General features: G+C 50.2%; 1 protein-coding gene, 1 long non-coding RNA gene and 1 other non-coding gene across 3 annotated transcripts; all 3 read right to left on the bottom strand.

Annotated features, from left to right (window-relative positions):
* Positions 1 to 4,607: 4,607 nt before the first annotated feature.
* TRNAW-CCA (transfer RNA tryptophan (anticodon CCA)) lies at positions 4,608 to 4,679 on the bottom strand. The gene has a single exon. It is a non-coding gene; the product is annotated as a tRNA-Trp (tRNA).
* Positions 4,680 to 5,849: 1,170 nt separating this feature from the next.
* On the bottom strand, positions 5,850 to 12,942 carry LOC139827654 (uncharacterized). The gene is made up of 2 exons (XR_011738561.1): positions 11,141 to 12,942; positions 5,850 to 10,688 (listed from the first exon to the last, which is right to left on the bottom strand). It is a non-coding gene; the product is annotated as an uncharacterized lncRNA (long non-coding RNA).
* Positions 12,943 to 17,286: 4,344 nt separating this feature from the next.
* Positions 17,287 to 18,888, bottom strand: LOC136100110 (gallinacin-13-like). The gene is made up of 2 exons (XM_065834911.2): positions 18,724 to 18,888; positions 17,287 to 17,569 (listed from the first exon to the last, which is right to left on the bottom strand). Exons 1-2 carry the CDS (start codon positions 18,782 to 18,784, stop codon positions 17,448 to 17,450), a joined length of 183 nt encoding a protein of 60 aa, XP_065690983.1. The 5' UTR covers positions 18,785 to 18,888; the 3' UTR covers positions 17,287 to 17,447.
* Positions 18,889 to 23,305: the final 4,417 nt, after the last annotated feature.

Here is a 23,305-nt window from a genome sequence, read left to right as displayed (position 1 = left end):
AAGCAGATGACTTCGCCAGGAGGTGACTCAGCAATGGGTGACATGAGCAAAAAAAGCTTCTTCCCACCATTGCTGCGAGAAATCAAATCCAGATGTGGGTGAGCAGAGGGATGGAGAAGGGAGAGCCCACAGGCCCTGGCTGGGTTTGGGGACACAATGGCAAGGCTGTGACTTGCTCCTGGAAATTTATGTCCCTTTGCACAGCACTGGCTATGGGCAGGAGGGAAGAAGAAGGGAGAACCTCCCTTCCCATTTTATTCGCTCTGCTGCAGCCAGGATTGGGGTTTGGGCCAAGGGGAATCACAATATCACAGTATGTTTGGGATTGGAAGGGACCTCAAAAGATCATCCAGTCCAATCCCCCTGTTGGAGCAGGAATGCCTAGGAGAGGTCGCACAGGAAGGTGTCCAGGCGGGCTTTGAATGTCTCCAGGGAAGGAGACTCCACAACCTCCCTGGGCAGCCTGGGCCAGTGCTCTGTCACCCTCACTGAGAATGCAGGACAAAGCTGATCCTTGGCTCCAACACAGGGTCCTTGTCTAAATTAACCATTAATAGCATTTTGCCTATTTTCTATCAAAAAGCTCTCCTTGGTTCCCTCGCTTGATCCACCTTGTCTTCCTGGGGTGTCTCCCCTCCTTTGACTTCAAGCAAACACCATTAGCTGTGCTAAGTCTGCATTGCACCAAAGAAGATGCCCAGCTGCTCCCATCCAAAGGTGGAAATTCCTTTCTTCATGTCTGGCACGTAAGATAAGGCGAGAGCAAAACTCACCCTACGTCTGGTTTGAGACAGACCTTCATGGTCAGCATTCATTTCTGTACTTAAAAAGGGTCAATGAGAAAGATGGGGACAGGCTTTTTAGCAGGGCCTGTTGCAATAGGACAAGGGGTGATGGTTTTAAACTAAAGGAGGGAGATTCAGGCCAGACATGAGGAAGAAATTGTTGACACTGAGGTTGCCCAGAGAGGTCGTGGGTGAACCATCCCTGGAGACATCCCAGGCCAGGTTGGACGGGGCTCTGAGCAACCTGAGCTGATGAAGATGTCCCTGCTCATGGCCAAGGTTGGACTAGATGAGCTTTGAAGGTCCCTTCCAACCCAAATTATTTCTATGATTCTATGATTCTGTGATCCAGGTGTGAGTGTCACTGCTCAGCTGTTTGGTGCGGCTGGACCTCTCTTGCCAGCTCTTCCAGCAACTTTTGGCTGCAATACCCTTGAAGCCAGAGATGGACCTTTGTGTTTAGCAGTCCAGAACTAATTTTTCCTCTATGACTCTGGCAGATGTTTGAATTTACGGGAACTTTTTCCATCTGCTCTGTTCCCTGGCAAGGAATCTTCCTCCTCGGCAATTTGGGCTGGGCCAGCTCCCCACTCCTGTCTCTCCATCAATGTTGGGCTGGTTGGGGCAGCCGCAATGCTCCCAGGTAGACCAAGATGTGTCTCTTGGGAAACACCTTACCCTCAAGACACCTTTCCCATGAGTTTTCCATAATAGGTTTCAGGTAGGTTCAGACACTTTGGGGCAGATTCTGTGGCCTCATTTCCCTTTGTGGTACATTTCCAACTTTGGTCTTGCTCCTACCATACCCCAACCTCCAGGAAATTTAAGAGTGGTGGAAAGCGCTCAAATCTCATCTGCTCTCTCTGGGTACCTGATGCTGGCCTTTTCCTTCCATCACTTGCTGAGCTTGTGCTTTCAAGCCACCCAGCTGCAATCTCTGTCCATCTGTCCTGGCTGGTGACGGAAAGAAGGAGCTGACTTCCCCTCTGTGGTCACCCCCCGGCTCAGATGACAGGTTTGCCTAAGAAAAGCCAAGGATGAGGACAGCTCTTGTGCTTCAAAAAGAAACCTCCAGCTGGCCTCAGAGGAGGAAATCCACTGAAAAGAAGAAGTGAGAGAGAAACTGGTGCGCTGACACACACCACAAAAATTTGCATCCAGAGCATTTCTCTGTGGGTGCTGGACAAAAGGGACAAATACAGCAATCCATGCCCCTCCTCATGTTCTTCACTCTTCTCCAGGACCAGTGTGACAGTGCCTTCCAACAAGAACAACTTTGACATCCTGACTTTGGGCACAGCTTTTTAGGGGAGCGTTGAAGAATTTTGCCTTCCTCTGCAGGCGCAAAGGTTGGGCATGGCCAACACAACACCCTGAGCGAGGTGGGGACCTGGGCTTTTAGCTGATGGGGCTTGTTCATACACTAACGTGAATTTTCACTCCTGATAAAACATTGGGGAGATGCTTTCCTGGAGGGACCAACTAGGGTGGGGGGCTGTACTTGCTCTTGTCTAAAGAGACCCCAGACTCCTATCTGTGTCACTGAATTTATTTCCATCTCTTGGTCCTCCTGCTCACAGCATGAAACACACATTGTGGGGGTGGTTCCTTAGGCCAAAATACTTGTCCACTGTTGTGTTTGGGATTGATGGATGATGTAGGGATGGAGGCTGTGTCTTATACATGCAGAATTCAGGTTTAGGGAGATATTTGCCCTCTTAGAGAGGGGCCAGAGGAGCCCCAGAAATGATCCGAGGCTGGAACAGCTCTGCTGGGAGGACAGGCTGAGAGGGTTGGGGTGTTCAGCTGGAGAAGAGAAGCTCCGGGGAGACCTTAGTGCGGCCTTTCTGTGCTTAAAAGGGGCCAATAAGAAAGATGGCGACAGACTTTTGAGCAGGGCCTGTTGTGACAGGACAAGGGGTGATGGTTTTAAACTAAAGGAGGGAGATTCAGGCCAGACATGAGGGTGGTGAGAGCCTGTCCCAGGTTGCCCAGAGAGGTGGTGGATGAACCATCCCTGGAGACATCCCAGGCCAGGCTGGACGGGGCTCTGAGCAACCTGAGCTGGTGAAGATGTCCCTGCTCATGGCAGGGGTGGCACTGGGGGAGCTTTGAAGGTCCCTACCAACCCAAACTATTCTATGATTCTATGACTGGTTTGTCTGCAGAGCCATTATCAGTGTCTGCATTGCAGAAGGGAAACTGAGGCACAAAGGTTCCATCCCATGGTGAGCCCAGATGGAGAAGGCAGAAGTCCTGGCCACACTGCCCGCACCCTTCTGCTGCCTGCGAAGCTGGAAGAGTTGCAGGCTTCTGTCAGGAAGGGAAACCTCCCAAGATCCCTCAGAAATGGGTGTTTTTTGGTGCTCCAGTGAAAGGTTATCTCATCAGGCTCCATGCCAGGCTTTCAGTGACGTGTGAGGGCCTGTCACATGCTGCCGGCCACCCGAGACCCATTTTCTCCCGGTAACCCTGTTTTCCCCCTGTTCTTTGCTTTGTTTATACATGAACCTCAGGGGGGAAATGGGAACAGGAGGAGAACTGGTGGGACTGGAAATCAAGGCCATTTGTAAGGAGCTGGGGCAGGAAGGGCAAAGCACTGGGAGCTTTTTCTGAGGTCAGTGGCGAGTGACTATGGACCGGGTGAGACTGGTACCTAAAAGCGTGTTTTACATGTGGGGGAAGCTGGAAGCACATCTCATTTTAATTTATTTACATAAAATTGTGCAGGATGAGCAAGATGATGGGGAGTTTCCCACGGGCAGAAGGGACGTCCTTACACCGAGGGACATTCTGCTCCATCCATCCCAACAGGATCTCACTCGGGACATCTGGGTTTGCTGGATGAGGCCAGAATGGAGGGGAAACCAGTCTGGTTCAGGCTGCACTGGTTTTTGATGCCATCTCGTGGTCTGGGAAGGCCTTTACACAAAGGGATGTGTGTAGACTATTTCCTTGACTGAGCAGAAAAACTGCAGAGTGAAGCAGCTCCTGCTGCTGCTTCCCAGGGCATTGTGAAATTTGGCCCTGACCCCATCGCTTCCAACAGGTCTCGTTCCTGGAGGATGAGTTCCACCACCTCATCCCACCTCTGTTTGGGAATTGCCAACCTGAATAAGTTTATGGAGCTGGGCTGTCTCACCCCCCCCTCATTTTAAGCCTCTTTGTGGGGAAGTCCTTCGTGCCAGCATCCCTCCAAGGGTGTGGGGGAGACATGAGCAGGGAGGGTTCACCTCGCCTTCAGCCCTAACCCTCTCCAGATGTGGTCATTGCCTTCCGTCTCCACTTCTTTCTGCCCCTTCCTAAATGAAACAAAGGCAGATCCACTTCAGAGGTGAAGAGAATCAGAAGGTGATAAGATACCGGAGCTGCAGCACCCTTATCTGTGTCTACAGGAGAGACTGAATCAAGTCCCAGCCCAATGACACCATTGTTCAGGACAGACATGAGGAAGAAATTGTTTGCAGTGAGGGTGGTGAGAGCCTGTCCCAGGTTGTCCAGAGAGGTGGTGGATGAACCATCCCTGGAGACATCCCAGGCCGGGCTGGACGGGGCTCTGAGCAACCTGAGCTGGTGAAGATGTCCCTGCTCATGGCAGGGGTGGCACTGGGGGAGCTGGGAAGGTCCCTTCCCACCCCAACTATTCTGTGATTCTATGATTGCCAGCTGCTCAGGCTGGAAACAGCGTCTTTGTGGAGCGTCTAACAAGTATCAACCCTCACAGAATTTGGTGAGAGGATTTAAAGTGCTTGTTGTCAGCTAAATAAAGCGCAGAATTCCAGGATGTCGGGGTTGGGAGGGTGGGCAGTGGTGGCCCAAGGCTGACCCCGGTGTGATTTGAACACACAACCTTCTGATCTGGAGTCAGACGCGCTGCCCTTGTGCCACGAGGTCAGGGTGGGAGGATAAACCTCCCCAGTATGAAGCCTGGCCTGGGTGGTGGGGATGTCTTCTCCATGGGGAGCATCCCAGGGGTGTCCAGGGACCACAAGAGAACCACAGAATCCCAGAATGTCAGGGATTGGAAGGGCCCTGGAAAGCTCATCCAGTGCAATCCCCCCATGGAGCAGGAACACCCAGCTGAGGTTACACAGGAAGGTGTCCAGGCGGGTTTGAATGTCTGCAGAGAAGGAGACTCCACAACCTCCCTGGGCAGCCTGGGCCAGGCTCTGACACCCTCACTGAGAAGAATTTTCTTCTCAAATTTAAGTAGAACCTCCTGTGTTCCAGTTTGCACCCATTACCCTTTGTCCTACCATTGGTTGTCACCGAGAAGAGCCTGGCTCCATCCTCCTGACACTCACCCTTTCCATATTGATCACCATGAATGAGTCCCCCCTCAGTGTCCTCTTCTCCAAGCTCAAGAGCCCCATCTCCCTCACCCTTTCAACTGCAGATCCCTGCTTCATCACAGCACAGAAAGAAAACCAAACAAAACAAAACACATCAGAGACCGAAATGCAAAGAGTGTGTGCATCAGGAATGAAAAGGAAGCTGAACACCATAAAATCTCGACGTCAAAGAGGATTGAACCTCTGCTGCTGCAACCCTGGTTAGTCAACAGGAGCCCATGTGCTGTGGTTTACAGCAGAAATCACTTGTGAAGCTTGCTCAACCTCTATAGCTGAGGAGATTTGAGCAACTACCTCCTGGCTGGCACGGGCAGGGCTTCGAACTTGGAACAGGTCTTGCCAACGGATGCTAAAAAATGAGGAGTAAAAGGCAGTCGCACTCTGTGCTTTATCACTGGGGGGTTTTGGAGAGTTTTTGCGTGTTATTCTCTGGTCTCACTGCCATAGGAGAGCACTAAGGCATCAGAAGTTTTTTTTAGGTACTTTAATGCACCAATCTCATTTGCATCAGTAAGAAATCACATTTTAGTCCGACTGTTCCTGTGGGTTCAGAGGGGAAGTACTGAAGGACAGGAGAAGAACAAATTGCTTTGGACCATCTCCTGAGCAGAAAAATAAAAAAAAATAATAATATTAACACCAGCTCATCCTGGAAATCTCCATTTGGCTATGAGGATTGTGAGGGTTTGGGAGCCAAGTAGTTCTCCAGCACAAGGGTGCTAAATACTTCAAAATTTATCTGTAGAGCGTGAGCAACTTGACAAATGATGAGCAGCCTCATAGCTTTTCCTTGGAATTACCCCGAGGGAGATGTGAGAGCATCTTGCAACAGCAACATGAGGATGGAGGCGGCTGCAGGTTTTCTCCCACGGCTGATTTCCAAGGTCACTCCACCCCAGCTGCTTCCCCAGGCACTTTCCAACCATATAAATCCTTCTGATAAATATAGCAGGGGGAAGGCAGCAGGTTTGGCTTGGGAAAAGCAGATGGAGCTGGCTCTGAGAGAGTGAGCATGCTTCATGTTCATTGCAACAGAGTCACGTGCATGCATTTAAACTGAGACCTAAGTGAAAAATCATGCTGTTCTGGGACTTTGGAGAAGTCTTGTGTTTTGGAGAGGAAGTTGGCAGCTGAGTTGTTTCCTAGCTGACGAGGTAGCACATCAGATAGATTGAAAAGTGTCTTCTTTAGCTATGAGGGGTTCTTCTTCATCCAGGGAAAGGGAGGCAGATATCCCCACACATAGCCCTTGTCACATTCCTGTTGGTATCTGCAACTGTGCCTGTGCAGTGGGGGTCCAGGGGCTGTCTCCCCGGTCCTTGTCCCTATTCCCCATCCCAGGGCATCTCTTGGCTGCAGGAATTTCCTGGGATGGAGAGACTCTGGGATGGGGAAAGAGGTGGTGGTGACTTCTGGCTGCAGCCTCCACCATGCTGAGGTACCTGGTCACCTACCAGCAGATGGACCTCAGCATTTGAGGGCTGACAAAACACCGTGGGGTCTTCCCAGAGGGGCTTCACTGCACGACCTAAGTGCAGCGAGCATCTGCAACCTCTCCAAGGATTTGCGGCCATCAAGTACTGTGTGTTGCAAGAGCGATGGGCTCCTGAGACTGGCCCACCAAAGTGGGGTTGTGTAGCCTGGAGAACAGGAGCTTGAGCGGAGACCTTCTTACTCTCTACAACTGCCTAAAAGGAGGTTGGAGCCAGGGGGTTGTTGATGTCTTCTCCCAGGTAACAAGCTATAGGGTGAGATGAAACAGCCTCAAGTTGTGCCAGAGGAGGTTTAGATTGGATATTAGGAATAATTTCTTAATACAGAGAGTTGTGAAGCACTTGGAACAGGCTGCCCAGGGCAGTAGTGGAGTCACCATCCCTGGAGGGGTTTAAATATACGTAGATGATTTTCTCAGGGGCATGGGGCAGTGCCAGTGTGAGGTTAATGGTTGGACTCAATGATCTTGAGGGTCTTTTCCAACCAAAACAATTCCATGAATCTATGACTGTGGACATCATCTATGGTAGCCCTTATGAGGCAGGCAGCTGTCCCATGGGATGGGCAGCGTCACCATGGCCTCATGCATGCACCGAGTACCTGTAGATCCCACCTGAGGGGCAAGGGATGGTCCTGAGCCCACAGTGAGGTCCTAACCTTGAACTGGCACTCGCCCAAGGCAAAAAACCCCGAAAAGGGGGGAGACCCTCTCCTGGGAATTGCTGTGTCAGGGCTTGGCCCTCCTTGTGTCACCTCCCTGTGGCCTTGAGCATCTTCCTTGCCATCACAGTGCTGAGAGGCACGTCCCAAGGTGAGCAGAGGCTGAATAAACAATTGCCCCCACTCCAAAAAGGATACTGGCCTCCGTCGAGAAAGCCCAGAACCGTGTTTATGCCAGAAGACGTGCAAACATCTCAGATGAACAACCCTGACCTCCTCCTCCACCCCCCAACAAATGAAGCTTTTTCTGCTTATCTCTGCATCCCTGGGGTAGCCCTTTCCAGAGATATTCTGGGAGCCCAGTGCTGTCGTTTCCTCCCAGCGCCATTTCCTTCTAAGCGGGGTCAGCACCACCACCCTCTCCTGATGGGCCCTGCGGGATGCCCGTGGTCCCCCGGGATGCTGGGGGCTATCGCTGGGAGGACATCGTCCGGAGGAAGAGGAGGAAGCACTTCGACAGGAGACGATGGGTCCAGGAGCCAGGGAGGCTGGAGGGTGCTGGGTGAGGAAGAAAAACAGGAAGGTGGTGGCAGATAAGGAAAACACCCTGGAAGAGGAATATAGAGGAATAATGGAAGGCAGGAGGGAAATTAAGATCCCGGCTTCTGCAACAGGCGTCGTGCCGCGAGAGGAAGCTGCTGAGACAAAGGCAGCCCAGAAAAATCCTTCTCGTTGTGTTAGGAGCCAGGTCTCAGCCTGACAGCAAGGTGGGAGCTGGGGATGCTCTGGCAGGTGTGGGAGAGGTTGTCACACACCTGCGTGGTTTTATCTGGCTAGGAGATTCCAAGCACAGCCCTGTGGAAACTGCTAATTATCCTGTTGCAAACCCCTGCTAATTAATGTTAGTGGCACACTTCCCATAGTGGTGAGACTGAGTTACCGCCTTGTGCACAGACAGCTCTAGAGAGGGGGTGTCCTGGGGACAGGAATTATGTGACCCCAACACCTTGCTAACCTGCTGGGATGAATCATATCAGAGATGAGGGTTTGTGACCATGTCCCAGGTCTGTCCTGCCTCAGGGTTCCCTGTGCAGGTGTCCCAGTGTTTAATCCTAATGCGGTTGAATATAATGACTGTGCTTCCCAACTGATTTCTGCAGACACTGCTACTCTCACACAATCACAGACTGGTTGGGGTTGGAAGTGAACTCTGGAGATCATCTGGTCCAACCCACCTGCTAAAGCAGGTTCACCATAGCAGATTGCACAGGATGGCATCCAGGTTGGTTTTGAATGTCTCCAGAGAAGGAGACTCCACAGCCTCTCTGGGCAAAACTTTGCTGCTGATCACTCAGGTCTGTACACTGGGTATCACCTTTGAGCTGGCCTCAGCTGTGGCACATGGATATCTTGTTCTTTTGCATAGTTTCTCCAAGACACAGCCTTTCTCCTACACCTCCATGGGTAAAACCCCAGTCCAGGTGTTTACCATTTTTGACCCTTATTATGGCAGCCCTTTGGAGTAGCCCTCCCCAAAATGTGTGACTCACTGAGCCCACTGTTCTTTCACTAACTGGATACAGTTCAGGATCATGGTTCTCCCTTGTCATGGCCCATCCCAGGTACCACCTTCTCATAGCCCACTCCCCATGTCATGCCCGTAATGTGATCCCATGCCCATCTCCAGACCTGTCTGAGGAGGGCACATGGTATCCATCTCTAGAGTGTGCTTGGAAACATCCAGATAAGCAGTAGGATGCTGAGGGACAGATCACACAGCCCCTGGGGTTCCAATCATTGCTTTTTCCACAAGACCTGCTTGGGCTTCACCACCAAGTGTTTGTGGTCCAACCCTGCCCTGCTGATGCCAGCTGGAGACCTGCCAGTGGTACCATGAGCACAGGCTTCAGCATCTTTGGTGTTGGTGGTGGGATGAGGTGGACTGGCTGTAGAGAAGTCTTGTGGTCAAGCTGTTTCTTTGTCCCCTCTTCTCAAGGCTGCCCAAGCCATGCCTGGAAATGCCAGAGGAGTTTGGCTGCCCTTACCTAGCTCTTATCACCTCATGATGTCCCTCCCTGTGCCAGAGAGATGAGGACACCAGGAGAAACACAAGGAGAGGAATGGAAGACAACCCCATGGCACAGACGGAGAGATTCAGCCCACAGACATTTCACCTCCTTTCCTTTTGTCTCATGTCCCACATTCTAGGTGTTAGAGGAACTGGTTCTGCCTTTTGTGGACACCAGCCAAGTCAACCACTTCCCTGTTCACTCGTGGTTGGCATTCTCAGGCTGGGATTTTGGTTTTCATCCCTAGCACCATCACTGATGGCTCCTGGATCAGGCTACTGAGATGGTTCTCCTTGGGCTCTCCCTTGTTTGGCATCACAGGCAGGTGTGCTGCATCCCACCTCATCACTGGGGATGTAGTCACCCTGTAGGTCTCTTCAGCCTCTGTTGTTTCTGAATGACTGACCTTTTCTCTTCGGGGGTTATAATCTACCAGACCCTCACTGCTGGTGGGGTACCTTGGCAGGTCATGGATAATTCCTCCTGTCAAAGAGGGAATTAAATAAGTGCCTTTGTCTACACTTTTACTAGGTCCCTGCTTTTAACATTGACCAGTGTGCACTGAGCTGAACAAGCCCCGGGCACAGTTAGGACCTCAGGACATTCCCAACAAGTCCTCCGGTGGTGAAGAAGTCTCAGACCTGGTGTGGTCCCAGGAGGCTGTGGGTAGAGAAATGATTCTGAAGGGCCTGCAAGGTATGTGTGCTTCAGTTTTATCTCAAGATGGTCCATCTGGTGTCTTGAGGGCTGGCAATGGCTGGCAGGATGATTCTGCGTGTCTCTGAAGGCATTTTGAAGGCTTTCACCCTGTGACAATGGTGAGTGAGAGGGCTCTTGTGGGGGCTGACAGCTGGATTAGCTCAAGCCAAAATTGCTTCTGCCTCCACTCAGCAGGACCTTGGTTCATCCCACACTGTGTCAGCTCACAAAAAGCAAGGGACCCTTTTCCAGCCTGAGTGTAACCCACCGCAGTCGGTCACTCCCCAGGGGACCCTGCTAACGAACTGTGCCTGAAGACCATCATCTCCCAGCAGATAACAGCTCCCCAAGGAACAGGCAGCCTGGGAGTGACGTTGCTGATGGTGAAACCTCCCATTAATCATAGAAGTGCAGCTTCCACCTCCCCACAGCAGCTACTGGAATTAATCACATCACTGAGCAGACAGAACATTCACATTTTTCCCCTGCCATGTGCTCCCATGTGTTTTTTTCTCCCATGTGCTCGGTGTCAGGAGATGTCTGGTGCTCCGATAGGGCTGCCCCTTGACTGTGGACCATACATTAAAAGATCGCGTCGTCATCCAGCCGCATCCTTGGGGTTGTTCATCCTGGAGAAGAGAAGACTATGGGGAGACCTTATTGTGGTATTTCTGTACTTAAAAGGGGTTGATAAGAAAGATGGGGACAGACTTTTGAGAAGGGCCTGTTGTGATAGGACAAGGGATGATGGTTTTAAACAAAAGGAGGGAGATTCAGGCCGGACATGAGGAAGAAATTGTTGACAATGAGGGTGGTGAGAGCCTGGCCCAGGTTGGCCAGAGAGGTGGTGGATGAACCATCCCTGGAGACATCCCAGGCCAGGCTGGACGGGGCTCTGAGCAACCTGAGCTGGTGAAGATGTCCCTGCTCATGGCAGGGCTGGCACTGGATGGGCTTCGAAGCTTCCTGCCGATGCAAACTATTCTATAATTCTGTGAAACACCAGCCTGGAGACTCTATAATGCACTTAATGGGCAAATCCATAACTACCTCCCTTGGGGAGATAAACCTATCCACATACCAGCAAGGCAGACCTCAGCTTCGCGTCAGCTTTCAGAGATGTCTTCTTTGGGCAGTTACCTCCCCGTGGTCCCAAGATAGCATTGACAACCTTTCACTTTGAAGCAAAACCAGGACAGTGTTGTCTTGGGTTTTCCTTGCAAGCAACAGCTTGGCAAGAGAGGTTATTTAATCTTTGCTTTTTTTGTTTTTTTCTCATCCTAGGAGCCATGTTTTATTTGAGGTGGCTTCTTCAAAGGGCTGCTGTGGGAGAAGCAGAAACCCGGTACCTGGGAGGAAAGGGGTTAATGGCAAACTTGGGATATGCTTGAATTTGCCCACCCTGGAATAAATCTAGTGGTTTTCAGAACAAATGGACAGACTCCTTGAAATCACACCTGTATCCTCAGCTCCGTGTCCTGCAGACCTCATTAAGATGTGTTGCCCTTACAAGTGCTGCCAACTCCAGACATCTATCAGAAGATTCACAAAGTCTTGCAGGTCCCTAAAGCCTTCCCATCATTCAGATGCAGGTTTGGTTTTGTCCCCACGGCTCCCATAGCTGTGCAAACCTTGATGTTTTGTGGTGCCCCACAACCATGGCATTAGATCCTCCAGGCTAGGGATGGACTGCCAGGGTTGAAGAACCATGCGTTACTTCTACTCCTTCTGTCTTCTCCAGATGAAGACTGGGAAAGCTATGTTTTGGGTTCTGCTCTGCACAACATGGTTGTGGGCCAAGACCTGGTCTTCTCAGGGCTTGATATAAGTGACCACTGCAAAAACCCAGCGAGATGCAATGCATAGTTCACAACTGCAGCCATTGTGATGGTGTCCCAGTTGCTCTGTCCCTGTCTGATACATCTCAGCTTTTTGTTGGATTCAGATCTTTCCTGCTGGCCGGACCCTCCCTCAGTCCTGGGAAGGATCAGTCTGACACTGAGGAGGGGTCGTACCCCTTGGGGTCTTGCTAGCCCAGCCAACATCCTTGTAGAAGGCCTCTCCATTTGTCTGTACACATATGAATGAAGAGATATGTTTTCAGAAAGAGTTTTTTGGGATCTTTCCCAAGGAATTTAGGACTGTCCCTACAGGGCCAGGAGGCTCTAGGTCTGACAAAACTACTTTGCCAACACATTCCTCCCAAACCCCATTTTTCCTCTCCTTTTTTTCATAGATTTGGGGAGTGTGGAGTGGGGGAAGGATGGAGTGGGTGGGCATTCATGCCCATTCACCTCCCCTCCTTCCCCTGTCCTCCCCATCACCCTCCCCAGCCCCTTCTCCTCTTCTCAGCAATGATAAGCTCGCTGATGGAAAAAATGTTGTCACACATATCTCACTTCCAGTGTGTGGGAGTCGCTGATAGCAGCATGAAGATCTGGACAATAAAGCCTTCTGACAGCTTTTGTGTCCGTCCCAGGAGTCAGGACCTAATCCTGGAGGAAGGACTGATTGCTCACGGGGTTTGGAAAAGGGTCCTGCAAGTGGTGGCTCCAGAGAGGGTGATGGAAAGGAGAAAGGGCTCCTTCACCCTCACTTATCTGGGGTTCAAAACCTTTTTCTTGTCCTTTCCCCAAATTCAGCGTCGCGTCTCATTCTTGGGGCGTCTCCGAACCAAGAGCCACAAGATTTTGGCTGCGAGTGGCTTTGCCGTTGTGCTGGGGATCAGCCCAGCAGCTGCTCACCGTGGTGTTTGTTTTGGAGCATCCCCACCATCCAGCGCTCCCACTCTGGGGACAGTAGGGCTGTGTTGTTCCAACGCTGCTGTTCTTCCACGTGCGGCTGCCGAAAGAGCCAGGAGCACCTCGCCAGGAGGGTGAAGTCATTTATTTATGCCTAGCAAAAAAATGTACTTTATTACACAGCCTCTGAGACATTAAGGTTTTCGCTCTGACGTGGGCAGCTGAGGTCAGCATGAGCCAGTCCTAGTGGCTGCGCCTTCTCTTAGCCCTATGGTAGGGGTTATCTAAACAGGACATTGACTTTTTCATGTAAAAAATGTGCCAAGGTTTAGCTGGCAGAGGTTCATTTGACCAACAGAAGTGTCTCCACAGTGGCGGGTTACCCTGGGCTCCCTTCGCCATCCGTAAAGATAAGAAAACCCATGTAAGACGTAATTTCTGGCTGCACAGGGCCTGGCTCTCAAAGCAGCTGTGGAGGACAAGGAGATCACAGAATCACGAGATGGAGACCTTCACTCCATAGATGTTCGTATCATTTACCTGATGCAAGGGCTTAGTTCTGCCTGAGATGAGAAGGACTTTTCTGAAACAGTGCTTAGGTATGAAGGAGTCTCTGAGGGTAACCCTGGTTTTATAGCACTCCTAGTTTTTTAAGTATCTATTTTATCACTGTAGTTACAACAAGTGATAATGAATTTTACAGTTGTTTGGTTTGTTTTTTTTTTTTTTTTCTGAAGCAAAAAAAGAAAATGTTATAAATTCCCCAGCTGGAAAGAGAACCACCCAGTGTTTACCCTTCTGTCCCATGCCTCAGGGCTTACAGTTCCTCTCCCCAAAGTCTCAATTTTCCTGAAGAGCACTGATTTTCAAAGTGGGGTGTGAGCAGGACAATGCATTGGGTTGGGCGAAGAAAATATTCTTTGTACCATTCATAAATAAAATAAAATGAAAACATTATTGTAGGGAACCGTTTCTCTCCTTGGGCTGCAGCTCTTCTGTCCCACAAGGTTTTTGCCTCCCAAGGGCTGTGTTGCAGGAGATAAAAAGCATAGTTCGTGTCTGGGTTTAGCCAAAAATATTTCATTCTTTTCTGATCAAATTGTGTTTCTGGGGGAGACCAGTAAAGAGGGGGTAGTGTTAGGTGTTATTGCTGTTTTATAGAGAATGAAGGTTTATTATTCAAATTCAGGGGAAAACTACCAAATAACATTTAGGTCTTTTAGAACAGGGGTAGTGAGACAGTGACCCAGGTTGCCCAGGGAGGTGGTGGATGAACCATCCCTGGAGACATCCCAGGCCAGGCTGGACGGGGCTCTGAGCAACCTGAGCTGGTGAAGATGTCCCTGCTCATGGCAGGGGTGGCACTGGATGAGCTTCGGAGTCCCCTTCCAACCCAAACTATTCTATGATTCGATGATTCTATGATTCGATGATTCTGTGATTCTATGATTCTGTGATTCTATGAGTAGGACCTGGTGCTCCTTCTCAAAACCATTTCCATGACAAATTTGTAGCCAGCCCTACTTGAGATCACTCCCAACCCCAAGCTTTGGGTAAGGGTCAGATGGATATACCTCCCTCCCTCTGCCCCGGCCCCATCCTTTGAAGGCCAGGGGGTTCTTTTACCCCTTTGTAAACAGTCACAAAGGATTTTCATAGAATTGTAGAATGTCCTGAGTTGGAAGGGACTCACAAGGATCATCGAATCCAACTCCTATCCCTGCATATGACAACCCCAAAATTCACCCCATGATTTCCCAGGTTTACCCCCCAGGATGTGAGCGGTTAAACTCTCGCCGGCTTTAGCAGGAGGAAAGCTGTGTGACAGCATCGCTGGGCTGTGGCACAGAGATGCTTTGGAGGGCTGATAGCCGGCTCCATCCTGCCGGCAGCAATTTCCCCCTGCGCAGACACACGGACACACACAGACACACATCCATGTGCACGCCCAGGCATGAACGCTGCTCACAAGGCTCACATTCAGGGGCTCCCCAACCTCCTTTTCCTTTACAACCCCGAGATGTCATCCTGCCCTTGATAAGGCGCAGAGGCGGCTGCGAAAGGAAGGCTCCCAGTTGCTCCCGGCGCCAGGCTGGGTAGAGGCAGACATGTCTAACCCTCGGCTTCTCCAGTAGCGGCCAAAAACAGATGACATCACCCCTTCATCCCTCTGTTTCCCTCCCCCAGCATCCCTATCAGCCCCACGGAGAGGCGCGTGCATGGAGGAGCGAGGAGGAAGGGGGAAGACAAGGGGGAGGAGGTCGGAAAAAAGGAGGGAAGATGAAGACTGGAGCTGCGAGTTGGTTACTTTGGCAAAAAGACAAAGTTCTGCAAAACTTCACCGTCCAGACTTCAAAAAGGTGGAAAAACTGGAGGCTCGTTTCTGGCAGGTCTTGTTATCAAGGGAAGCCTTATCTGCTGGATGGGACTGATGGCTTGAGCGAGCCAGAGTGGCTGCTAACCTCTGGCTGAGCTTTCTGAGGTCCCCAAGGACTGGACTGTCACTCAGTGGAGAGGAGAAGCATCCAGGAGAGGGGACTGCATGAAGGCACTGCTGCTGTGTTTGCATGAGAGGGAAAGGACAGAGGTATCCCCAGCCTGGGACCCCATGGGAGCCCAGTTCTTCGCTGCTTTAATTCAAAGAATCATAGAATCACAGAATAGTTTGGGTTAAAAGGACCTTCCCAGCTCCCGCAGTGCCACCGCTACCATGAGCAGGGACATCTTCACCAGCTCAGGTTGCTCAGAGCCCCGTCCAGCCTGGCCTGGGATGTCTCCAGGGATGGTTCATCCACCGCCTCTCTGGCCAACCTGGGCCAGGCTCTCACCACCCTCACTGTAAAAAATGTTTTCCTCATGTGTGGCCTGAATTTCCCCTCCTTTAGTTTAAAACCGTCACCCCTTGTTCTATTGCAACAGACCCTGTTCAAAAGTCTACCCCGATTTTTCTCATCAGCCCCATTTAAGTCCAGAAAGGGCGCACTAAGGTCTCCCCAGAGCTTCTCTTCTCCAGCTGAACACCCCAACTCTCTCAGCCTGTCCTCCCAGCAGAGCTGTTCCAGCCTCGCATCATTTCTGGGGCTCCTCTGGCCCCTCTCCAGCAGCTCCATGTGTGTCCTGTGCTGAGGACCCAGAGCTGGACCAGCACTGCAGGGGGGTCTCACCAGATTGGAGCAGAGGGGCAGAATCACCTCCCTCCACCTGCTGCCCACACTCTTTGTGATACAGCCCAAGATACAATTGGCCTCTGGGCTGCAAGCGCACATTGCCGGCTCATGTCCAGTCTTTCAGCCCCCAGCACCCCAAGTCCTTCTCCTGGGGGCTGCTCTCCATCCCTTCATCCCCAGCCTAGACTGATACCAGGGGCTTCCCCGACCCAGGTGCAGGACCTTGTACTTGGCCTTGTTGAACCTCATGAGGTTCACACGAGCTCACTTCTCATGCTTGTTCAGGTCCCTCTAGATGGCATCCCATCCCCCAAATGTGTCAACTGCACCACTCAGCTTGATGTCATCTGCAGACTTGTTGAGGGAGCACTCAATCCCACTGTCTACGTCATTGATGAAGATATTAAATAGTACTGGTCCCGATACGGATCCATTTAATTCCTGGTGAGGAGCGGCTGCAATTGAACGTGGCCCTGGTCCATTCCCACTCATAAATCCACCCAAAAGATCAACATATGCAGGAAATGAGACAGTGATGCCCCTCACGTGATGTTGGGATATGGTCTAAAACACGAGGGTTTATTTTCTTTAGCTGCCAAAACGCTCTGCATGGATAAAGCATGAGTGCAGTCATCTCCAGGCCTTTGGTCTTTGCCAGCTGTTCCCTGCAGGGGAGTTTCCATGCAGGCATCAACTCCTTTTGCTTCTATCATCAGCCTTATGAGCACTTTATCTTTTTATTTAAACCTCACACCATGCAAGCAACATTGCATGTGAGAATAGCTCCACACAGAGTGGAGCAGATGCAGAACCCACCACACTCTCTGTGCAACCACCTTGTTAATCGTTCTGCCCATGGGCATGAGATTTCTCCATCTCACCCACCTTTACCTTGTCTTGGAGGCGGATAACCTGAGCAATCTGCCCCAGTTCACCTTGTTGTTGTCATGGAGGAGGAAGAGGCACTTCTGGAGGACAGATCATACCTCTGACTTGGATCTGTCTCCTTGAAGAAGGACTACCTTGCTGTGGTCTCTTCTATAGACAGATGGAGCAAGAGATAGAGGTTGATAAAGGCTGTGACAGTGACAGAGACAGAGGTATGGGCTAGAAGAAAAGCTTCATAACTATTCGGAGAAGCCCAGCAGAGCCCTGTTTTGTTGCCACTCTGGAAGGGTACAGATGTCCCTTTGGTTCTGTGCCACAACTTCCAGCCTTCTGCAGATGTTTCAGGTACCCCAGCGTATCTCAAACACCATCAAACCCAAAGTGTGAGGCAGGATGGTCCATCTCAGAGGGAAACACGGCTGCGCTCTGAATCCAGGACACACAAACCCAACAGTTTTATTGGCAATGGGCAAACTGAGCTGCAGGTGTAGGTGTGGAGGTGTCGGAGAACAGATCCTATGTACAGCTGTGATTGCAGGGTCTCCGGGTTGGTCCCATCGGGGTGCCGGGGTCCATCCCAGAGTGGCCGGTCTCATCGGCAACAGCGCCCGCGACCGTTGCCGCAGCTCCCTTCCCATCGCTCCATGTGGAAACAAAGCCTCCGGCAGTGGCCGTGGTTGCTTCTGCACTGCTGGCTGTCCGAAAGGCCTCTTGCTGCTGGGGAAAAGGGGGTGGCAGATCTTCTCAGGGGACTTGGGAACCCACCTGGAGCCCCGCTGGTGCCACTGGCTGAGCAATTAAACGCTTGCTGTTGGTAATGGGGAAATCCAGCTGGCTTTGTGGTGAAGGCCAGATGCTCTTGGGATGAGCATCTCCCCCCAGCAAGCACTGGGACCCTCTTAACCAGCCTAGATGAGGCAGCCCAGTTTTGGGTTGACTAAGTTAGGTTAGATGAGTTGGGCAACATCAAAAATCAGAGAAGCATCTTTTTGGAACAGATGGTTTATCTATTGGTTTGTTTGGCTGTTTGTTTTGGGTTCTTTTTTGTAATTGTTGGCTTCTTGGGTATGTTTTTTCGATTGTTCATTTAAAATCATCCTGTTTTGATAAAAAGGGTATGTGCTGCTTCTCTTTACACACAGCAGGAACACCAAGTTTGGGGAGTATCCACCATCAGTGGAGAAGGCAAACCCTTCTCTCTCCTCCCTTTATCCCTAGGACTTAAATCAACTAAATGAGAGCATAAACAGCCTAAGCAAGTAAATCTACTCTTCTTGGTTATTTGGTTTGTTTTCTGTGGAATTTATACCACCATAGGCCTAGTAACACCATAGTAACATTACAGCTGAATGCAACCTGAATTCTTAATATCTATCTATCTATCTATCTATCTATCTATCTATCTATCTAAGCAACCAGTGAAAAAATCCAGCCAAGGAAGATTTTTCTATTTAAACAGAATCCCAGAAGAAAACAGACAGACAAAAAAAAATTATCTAACAGTATTTCCCCCCACCTTTTCCCCTGAAAGATTTAATGGATTTCTCCTTATTTTGGGAAGGTTGAGTCTTGTAACCTGGCCAGGAGCAAAACTCAGGTTACTGTCTCAAGCTCAGCATTTCTGGGTGGGTTTTGAGGGGATGGAGAGGAAGGGACATAGAATCTATGAACCTGAGATACCTGCATGTGGGAACTTCATGGAGACCTTTTCAGAAGACATTTGTTCCTCGAAAGCAAGAGTCAGGTCAACCTTGTCTTGCCTTGGTTTGACTTGAGGACCCTGTCTTGTCCTTGCCTATCTTGGGATAGGAGCTCAGCTTTCTCCCTCCACAGTCCTGCAGAAACCCCTATAAGCATTTTGTCCTTACCGGGAACATCCTGGAGCAGGAGAATGACAATGACTTCAAAGAGCAGCTGGAGGATCCTCATGGCTGAACGTGGGTGGAAGTTCCACCATGAGGAGGAGTGAAGGGCCGTAAAGACATGGAGAAGGGAGAAATGCTGGATTTATAGTGCTGGGCAGTTGTGTAATGCTCCTGGAGTGCAGGGAACTTTGTCAATCTCAGAAGAATTTCAACACGACAGCAAACAGTTGCATTGGGATGTGCTCGCTCTTGGATACACCATGTCGCAGCCAAGAAAAAAAAAAAAGAAATAATAATAATTAAAAAGAAATAAAAAAACCCAGGGTTTTGTCAACAAATTCCACCAAGCACTGGGGAGTCTGCCACTGGTTGCTGCTGGATACAGGATGTTGGAGTTGACCCAGTCTGGCTCTTTTTGTGTTTATATGCTTAAACATGTGATGTTAAAATCCTGTCCAAGTTTTTGGAGGATCAATTTTTTTTTTTTTTTTTTTTTAATTTTATTTCCACCTCCCAGTCTCTGTGTTTAACACTGACACAGTCAAGCATGAAAAAATCCAGAGTCTCCTCCTCAATGCTCCCCAACACACAAAGTTGGCTTGAAAAGCATGGGATCCTTAAAAATCAAACCTCTGTTTGTTTTTCCCAACTTCTAGGCTGTAAAGTGAATGTTTGCCAAGGTTTTGTTTACAACTGTCAAGAAAAATGGCTATTTAGCATCTTATTCATTTATGCATTTATTAAATTACTGACCATGAGCCAGCACTGGGCCCTTGTGGCCAGGAAGGCCAATGGTACCTGGGGTGGGTTAGAAGGGGGTGGTCAGTAGGTCAGAGAGGTTCTCCTGCCCCTCTGCTCTGCCCTGGGGAGACCAAACCCAGAATATTGTGTCCAGTTGTGGCCCCTCAGTTCCAGAAGGACAGGGAACTGCTGCAGAGAGTCCAGCGCAGCCACCAAGATGCTGAAGGGAGTGGAGCATCTCCCGTGTGAGGAAAGGCTGAGGGAGCTGGGGCTCTGGAGCTGGAGAAGAGGAGACTGAGGGGGGACTCATTCATGGGGATCAATATGGAAAGGGGCAGTGTCAGGAGGATGGAGCCAGGCTCTTCTGGGTGACAACCAGTGATAGGACAAGGGGCAATGGGTGCAAACTGGAACACAAGAGATTCCACTTACATATGAGAAGAAACTTCTTCCCGGTGAGGGTGGCAGAGCCTGGCCCAGGCTGCCCAGGGAGGTTGTGGAGTCTCCTTCTCTGCAGACATTCAAACCCGCCTGGACACCTTCCTGTGGAACCTCAGCTGGGTGTTCCTGCTCCATGGGGGGATTGCACTGGATGAGCTTTCCAGGGCCCTTCCCATCCCTGACATTCTGAGATTCTATGAAATGGGAAAGCTGGGACAGGTTCCTGTAATTATCGGGACCAGGAGTGTTAGGAAAAATTGTGTATTACAGCTTTCCCAAGAATGCTGGCAGGCTCTCTAGTTTGTACTAGTTCTCCAGGTCCATTCCAGGAAAACAGCAGAGGTGGCACCTGAGTTTCAACTTTGGAAAACAACGCAAAGCAAATAATGAGCAGAAATCTCCCCCAGCTAATAACAAATAGAAGAAGAGGAAATACAAATGTTATGAAGATTTCTTTTTACATCACCAAGTCTTCTATTTTTTCTTAATAAATCACGTTGATGGCTTTTCATTGCAGGCTGGGCACCAGCCAGTGCTGGGAAATGTAAAACCCATGGCCTTCAGATTGCTTGGAGAGATCAAGGATCACCCTCATCAAACAGTGCAGGTACGGGGCCCTTCACCAGTTGGACTTTGGATCACAGGACACTGAGTGTTTGAATAGGGTGTCGTGCAAATACCTCACACTACCTGGGGAAAGAGAATGGACCTGTAACCCTATCTGCGGGAGGGGTGGTTGCAAGGAGGGCAACAAACCCAGCAAGGGCTCTGGAGCACAAGTGTGATGGGAGCGGCTGAGGGACCTGGGGGGTTCAGCTGGAGAACAGGAGCTGAGGGGAGACCTTCTGATCTCTGAACTGCCTGAAAGGAGCTTGGAGCCAGGGGGGGTCGGGCTCTGCTCCCAAGGAACAAGTGACAAGAGCAAATGGCCTCAAGTTGTACCAGGGGAGGTTTAAATTGGATATTAGGAAGAATTTCTTCCCAGAAAGGGTTGTCTGGCATTGGAACAGACTGCCCAGAGCAGTGATGGAGTCACCATCGATGAAGGTGTTTGAAAGATGCATAAATGAGGTTGTTAGGGACATGGTTTAGTGACAGTGTTGGGTTAATGGTTGGACTCTGTGATCTTGCTCTCTTCCAACCAAAATGATTCTATGATTTTTGTAGAGCCTCTCTACAAGTGTGGGTGCTTTCCTGGCACTGCTTTGTGCAGTGGGTGGGACACCATAACCCACTACGTACCTCTGAGGATCGGCATCTCCAAAGTGAGAGATGAGGCAACGGGCCTGGGATAGAGTTTATTTAGCAGAACAAGACTGCAGCTCTTGAGCTAGGACCCAAGCAGGGAGGAGCATGTAGATGCTCGTATAAGGGTCCTTCTGTGAGTATGTGACCGATGTGTCTGAACATGTGTGTGCAGGCGGCTTGATGCACTCCAGAGCCAAAGTACCACCTGGCCATGGAGTTCCCAATGGTAGATGGCAAAATGCCATGTTTTATCTCCAGCTCAGCTGCTCTCCCTTGGTAGGAACAACATCATCTCAGAGGATGTGCTTGGAGCTGCAGGCTCCACAGGGGCAGGCACAAAGGTGGCCAGGATGTGTCCTCCACAGCATCACACATCCCTGCTCTGCAGCTGTGGTGCATGGGTTGAGTTGCAGAATGTGCCTTGGGAAACAGATCCAAAAACAGACAATACCAACATAAACCAGATTTCCCCAAGAAATTAGGGACAGGAAGACTTTGTCCCCTGGGTGATTGCTTGGACAGCAGCTGGGCTTGCTCCATCCAACGTGGTCCCTACACCATTTTGGCCTCAGCCTGTGGTGAGCCTACTGGGGCTGGTCCATCAGCCTCCCGCCCTTCCCTGCTCCCCAACCTGCCACCAGATGTTTAATTTCAGAGACCACCATGCACAAAGGTTGATCTGTGTTCAGCAACATGTCACGCAGAAATTAGGCCCCGAGTGCCTCAGAGGTTTTGAGGCTAAGGAGGAGTCAAGTCCACTCATATCCACCCCATGTCCCCGAAAGAGAGAAATGTCTCCACTGACTCCATTTGCTTTCAGTCCAGGATCTACAGCCCAGTTTTTAAACTGCAGCGTGGGATAAATTTATGCCAACAGGAGCAAATCCTATGGTGATTAAATCCTTGCTGGCTTGTGATGCCACCTCTGCCTCCCAGTCCCACTGGTGACTTTTTACCAACACCAAAACCATGCAAGTGCAGATATAGCCCTGCAGTTCTGCCTGGGAAGAAGTGAGCATTGGCTCATCTATGGGCTGAGCTCTGGTCTAGAAACTCTCTGTGGCCATGGTTAGACTTTCATTACAGACTTCAATACAACCATCAATGCCCAGCCCATAGGACCGCCATTCACTTCCTGCATATAACAGCGACCAGATGGGGAGGTCTGAATTAGCATAAGCACAGCATGTCTGTGGTACTTATCTGAACTTTGCTCCCACTTTCAGGCTATTTTGTGGTCTGAGGAGAGAAGTTTTATATGGCAACATCCTTCAACGAGGACTTCCATAGGTCTGAATCTGGTTATATAAAGGAACATTTTTGTTTGTGTGGCTCCCACCAGTTTCCCCATAGTTCTTGTGCATGACTAGAGTGTGAACGATCAGACCTCACTCACCCTCAGCACATTTCAGCAGACTTTCCTGATCCATCTCAAATGCATCTAAGTACCTGGTGTGAGAACCACATCCCATTACATTGGCAGTTAGACTTCATGCTGGGTTTGTCCTGCACCATGCTCTATTCCACCTGTGAAACTTGCTACGCTCCTGGTCTCACAGTCTGCAGCAGGTTATTTCCTCTCCGAGCAGAAAAATATCTCATTTTGTATAGTCTGAATCTGTAAATCCCTAATTTCTCCCTGTGTTTTTTTTTTTCAAAATGCTGTTCTTTTCCTCATGGCAAACAGACATAGCACACATTGCGTCTGCTCATCTAAACTCTCCCTGCCAGCTTCATGGCCACATCCAGATGTTTACTACAAGTGGTCCGTGACATGTACCCACCTCCGAAGTGTGCTGAGGAATAGTTTGGGAAAGTGCTAGTTTGCTGGTACCATCAGTGCGTATCCGTTTGTATCTGAGTGTCATGCAATTAGATTTACTCCTGTAGATCTCTGAATCCAGACCCATTTTAGCTTCCTAGCACACCCCTGGAGTTGGACTGTGGCAGGGTGGTTGTATCTTTGACTCCACAGGAGCTGGAGGAGCAGCCATGTGAGGGGGATGAATACAACCCCTTTCTCTTGCACAGGGGCAAAGGGAGAGCCTGGCATGCAAGTGGCTGAATTGATTTGCATGGGATTGATGGGGACATAAGGGGCAACCTGGATGTAAGGGCCTTGGCCAAGGCTATGAGATCTCAGCTTCCCCAAGCA

The sequence above is a fragment of the Patagioenas fasciata genome, chromosome 3 (assembly GCF_037038585.1).
Source record: "Patagioenas fasciata isolate bPatFas1 chromosome 3, bPatFas1.hap1, whole genome shotgun sequence".
NCBI classification, from domain to species: Eukaryota; Metazoa; Chordata; class Aves; order Columbiformes; family Columbidae; genus Patagioenas; species Patagioenas fasciata.
Note: the sequence above shows the minus strand (reverse complement) of the source record. Positions and strands in the feature narration are given on the sequence as shown.

Excerpts from the sequence above, each read along its gene's own strand:
- LOC136100110 (XM_065834911.2), bottom strand. The coding sequence starts at position 18,784 with ATGAGGATCCTCCAGCTGCTCTTTGAAGTCATTGTCATTCTCCTGCTC. Across the intron at positions 17,570-18,723 it reads CCTGCTCCAGGATGTTCCCG|CAAGAGGCCTTTCGGACAGC; the intron begins GTAAGGACAAAA and ends TTTCCCCAGCAG.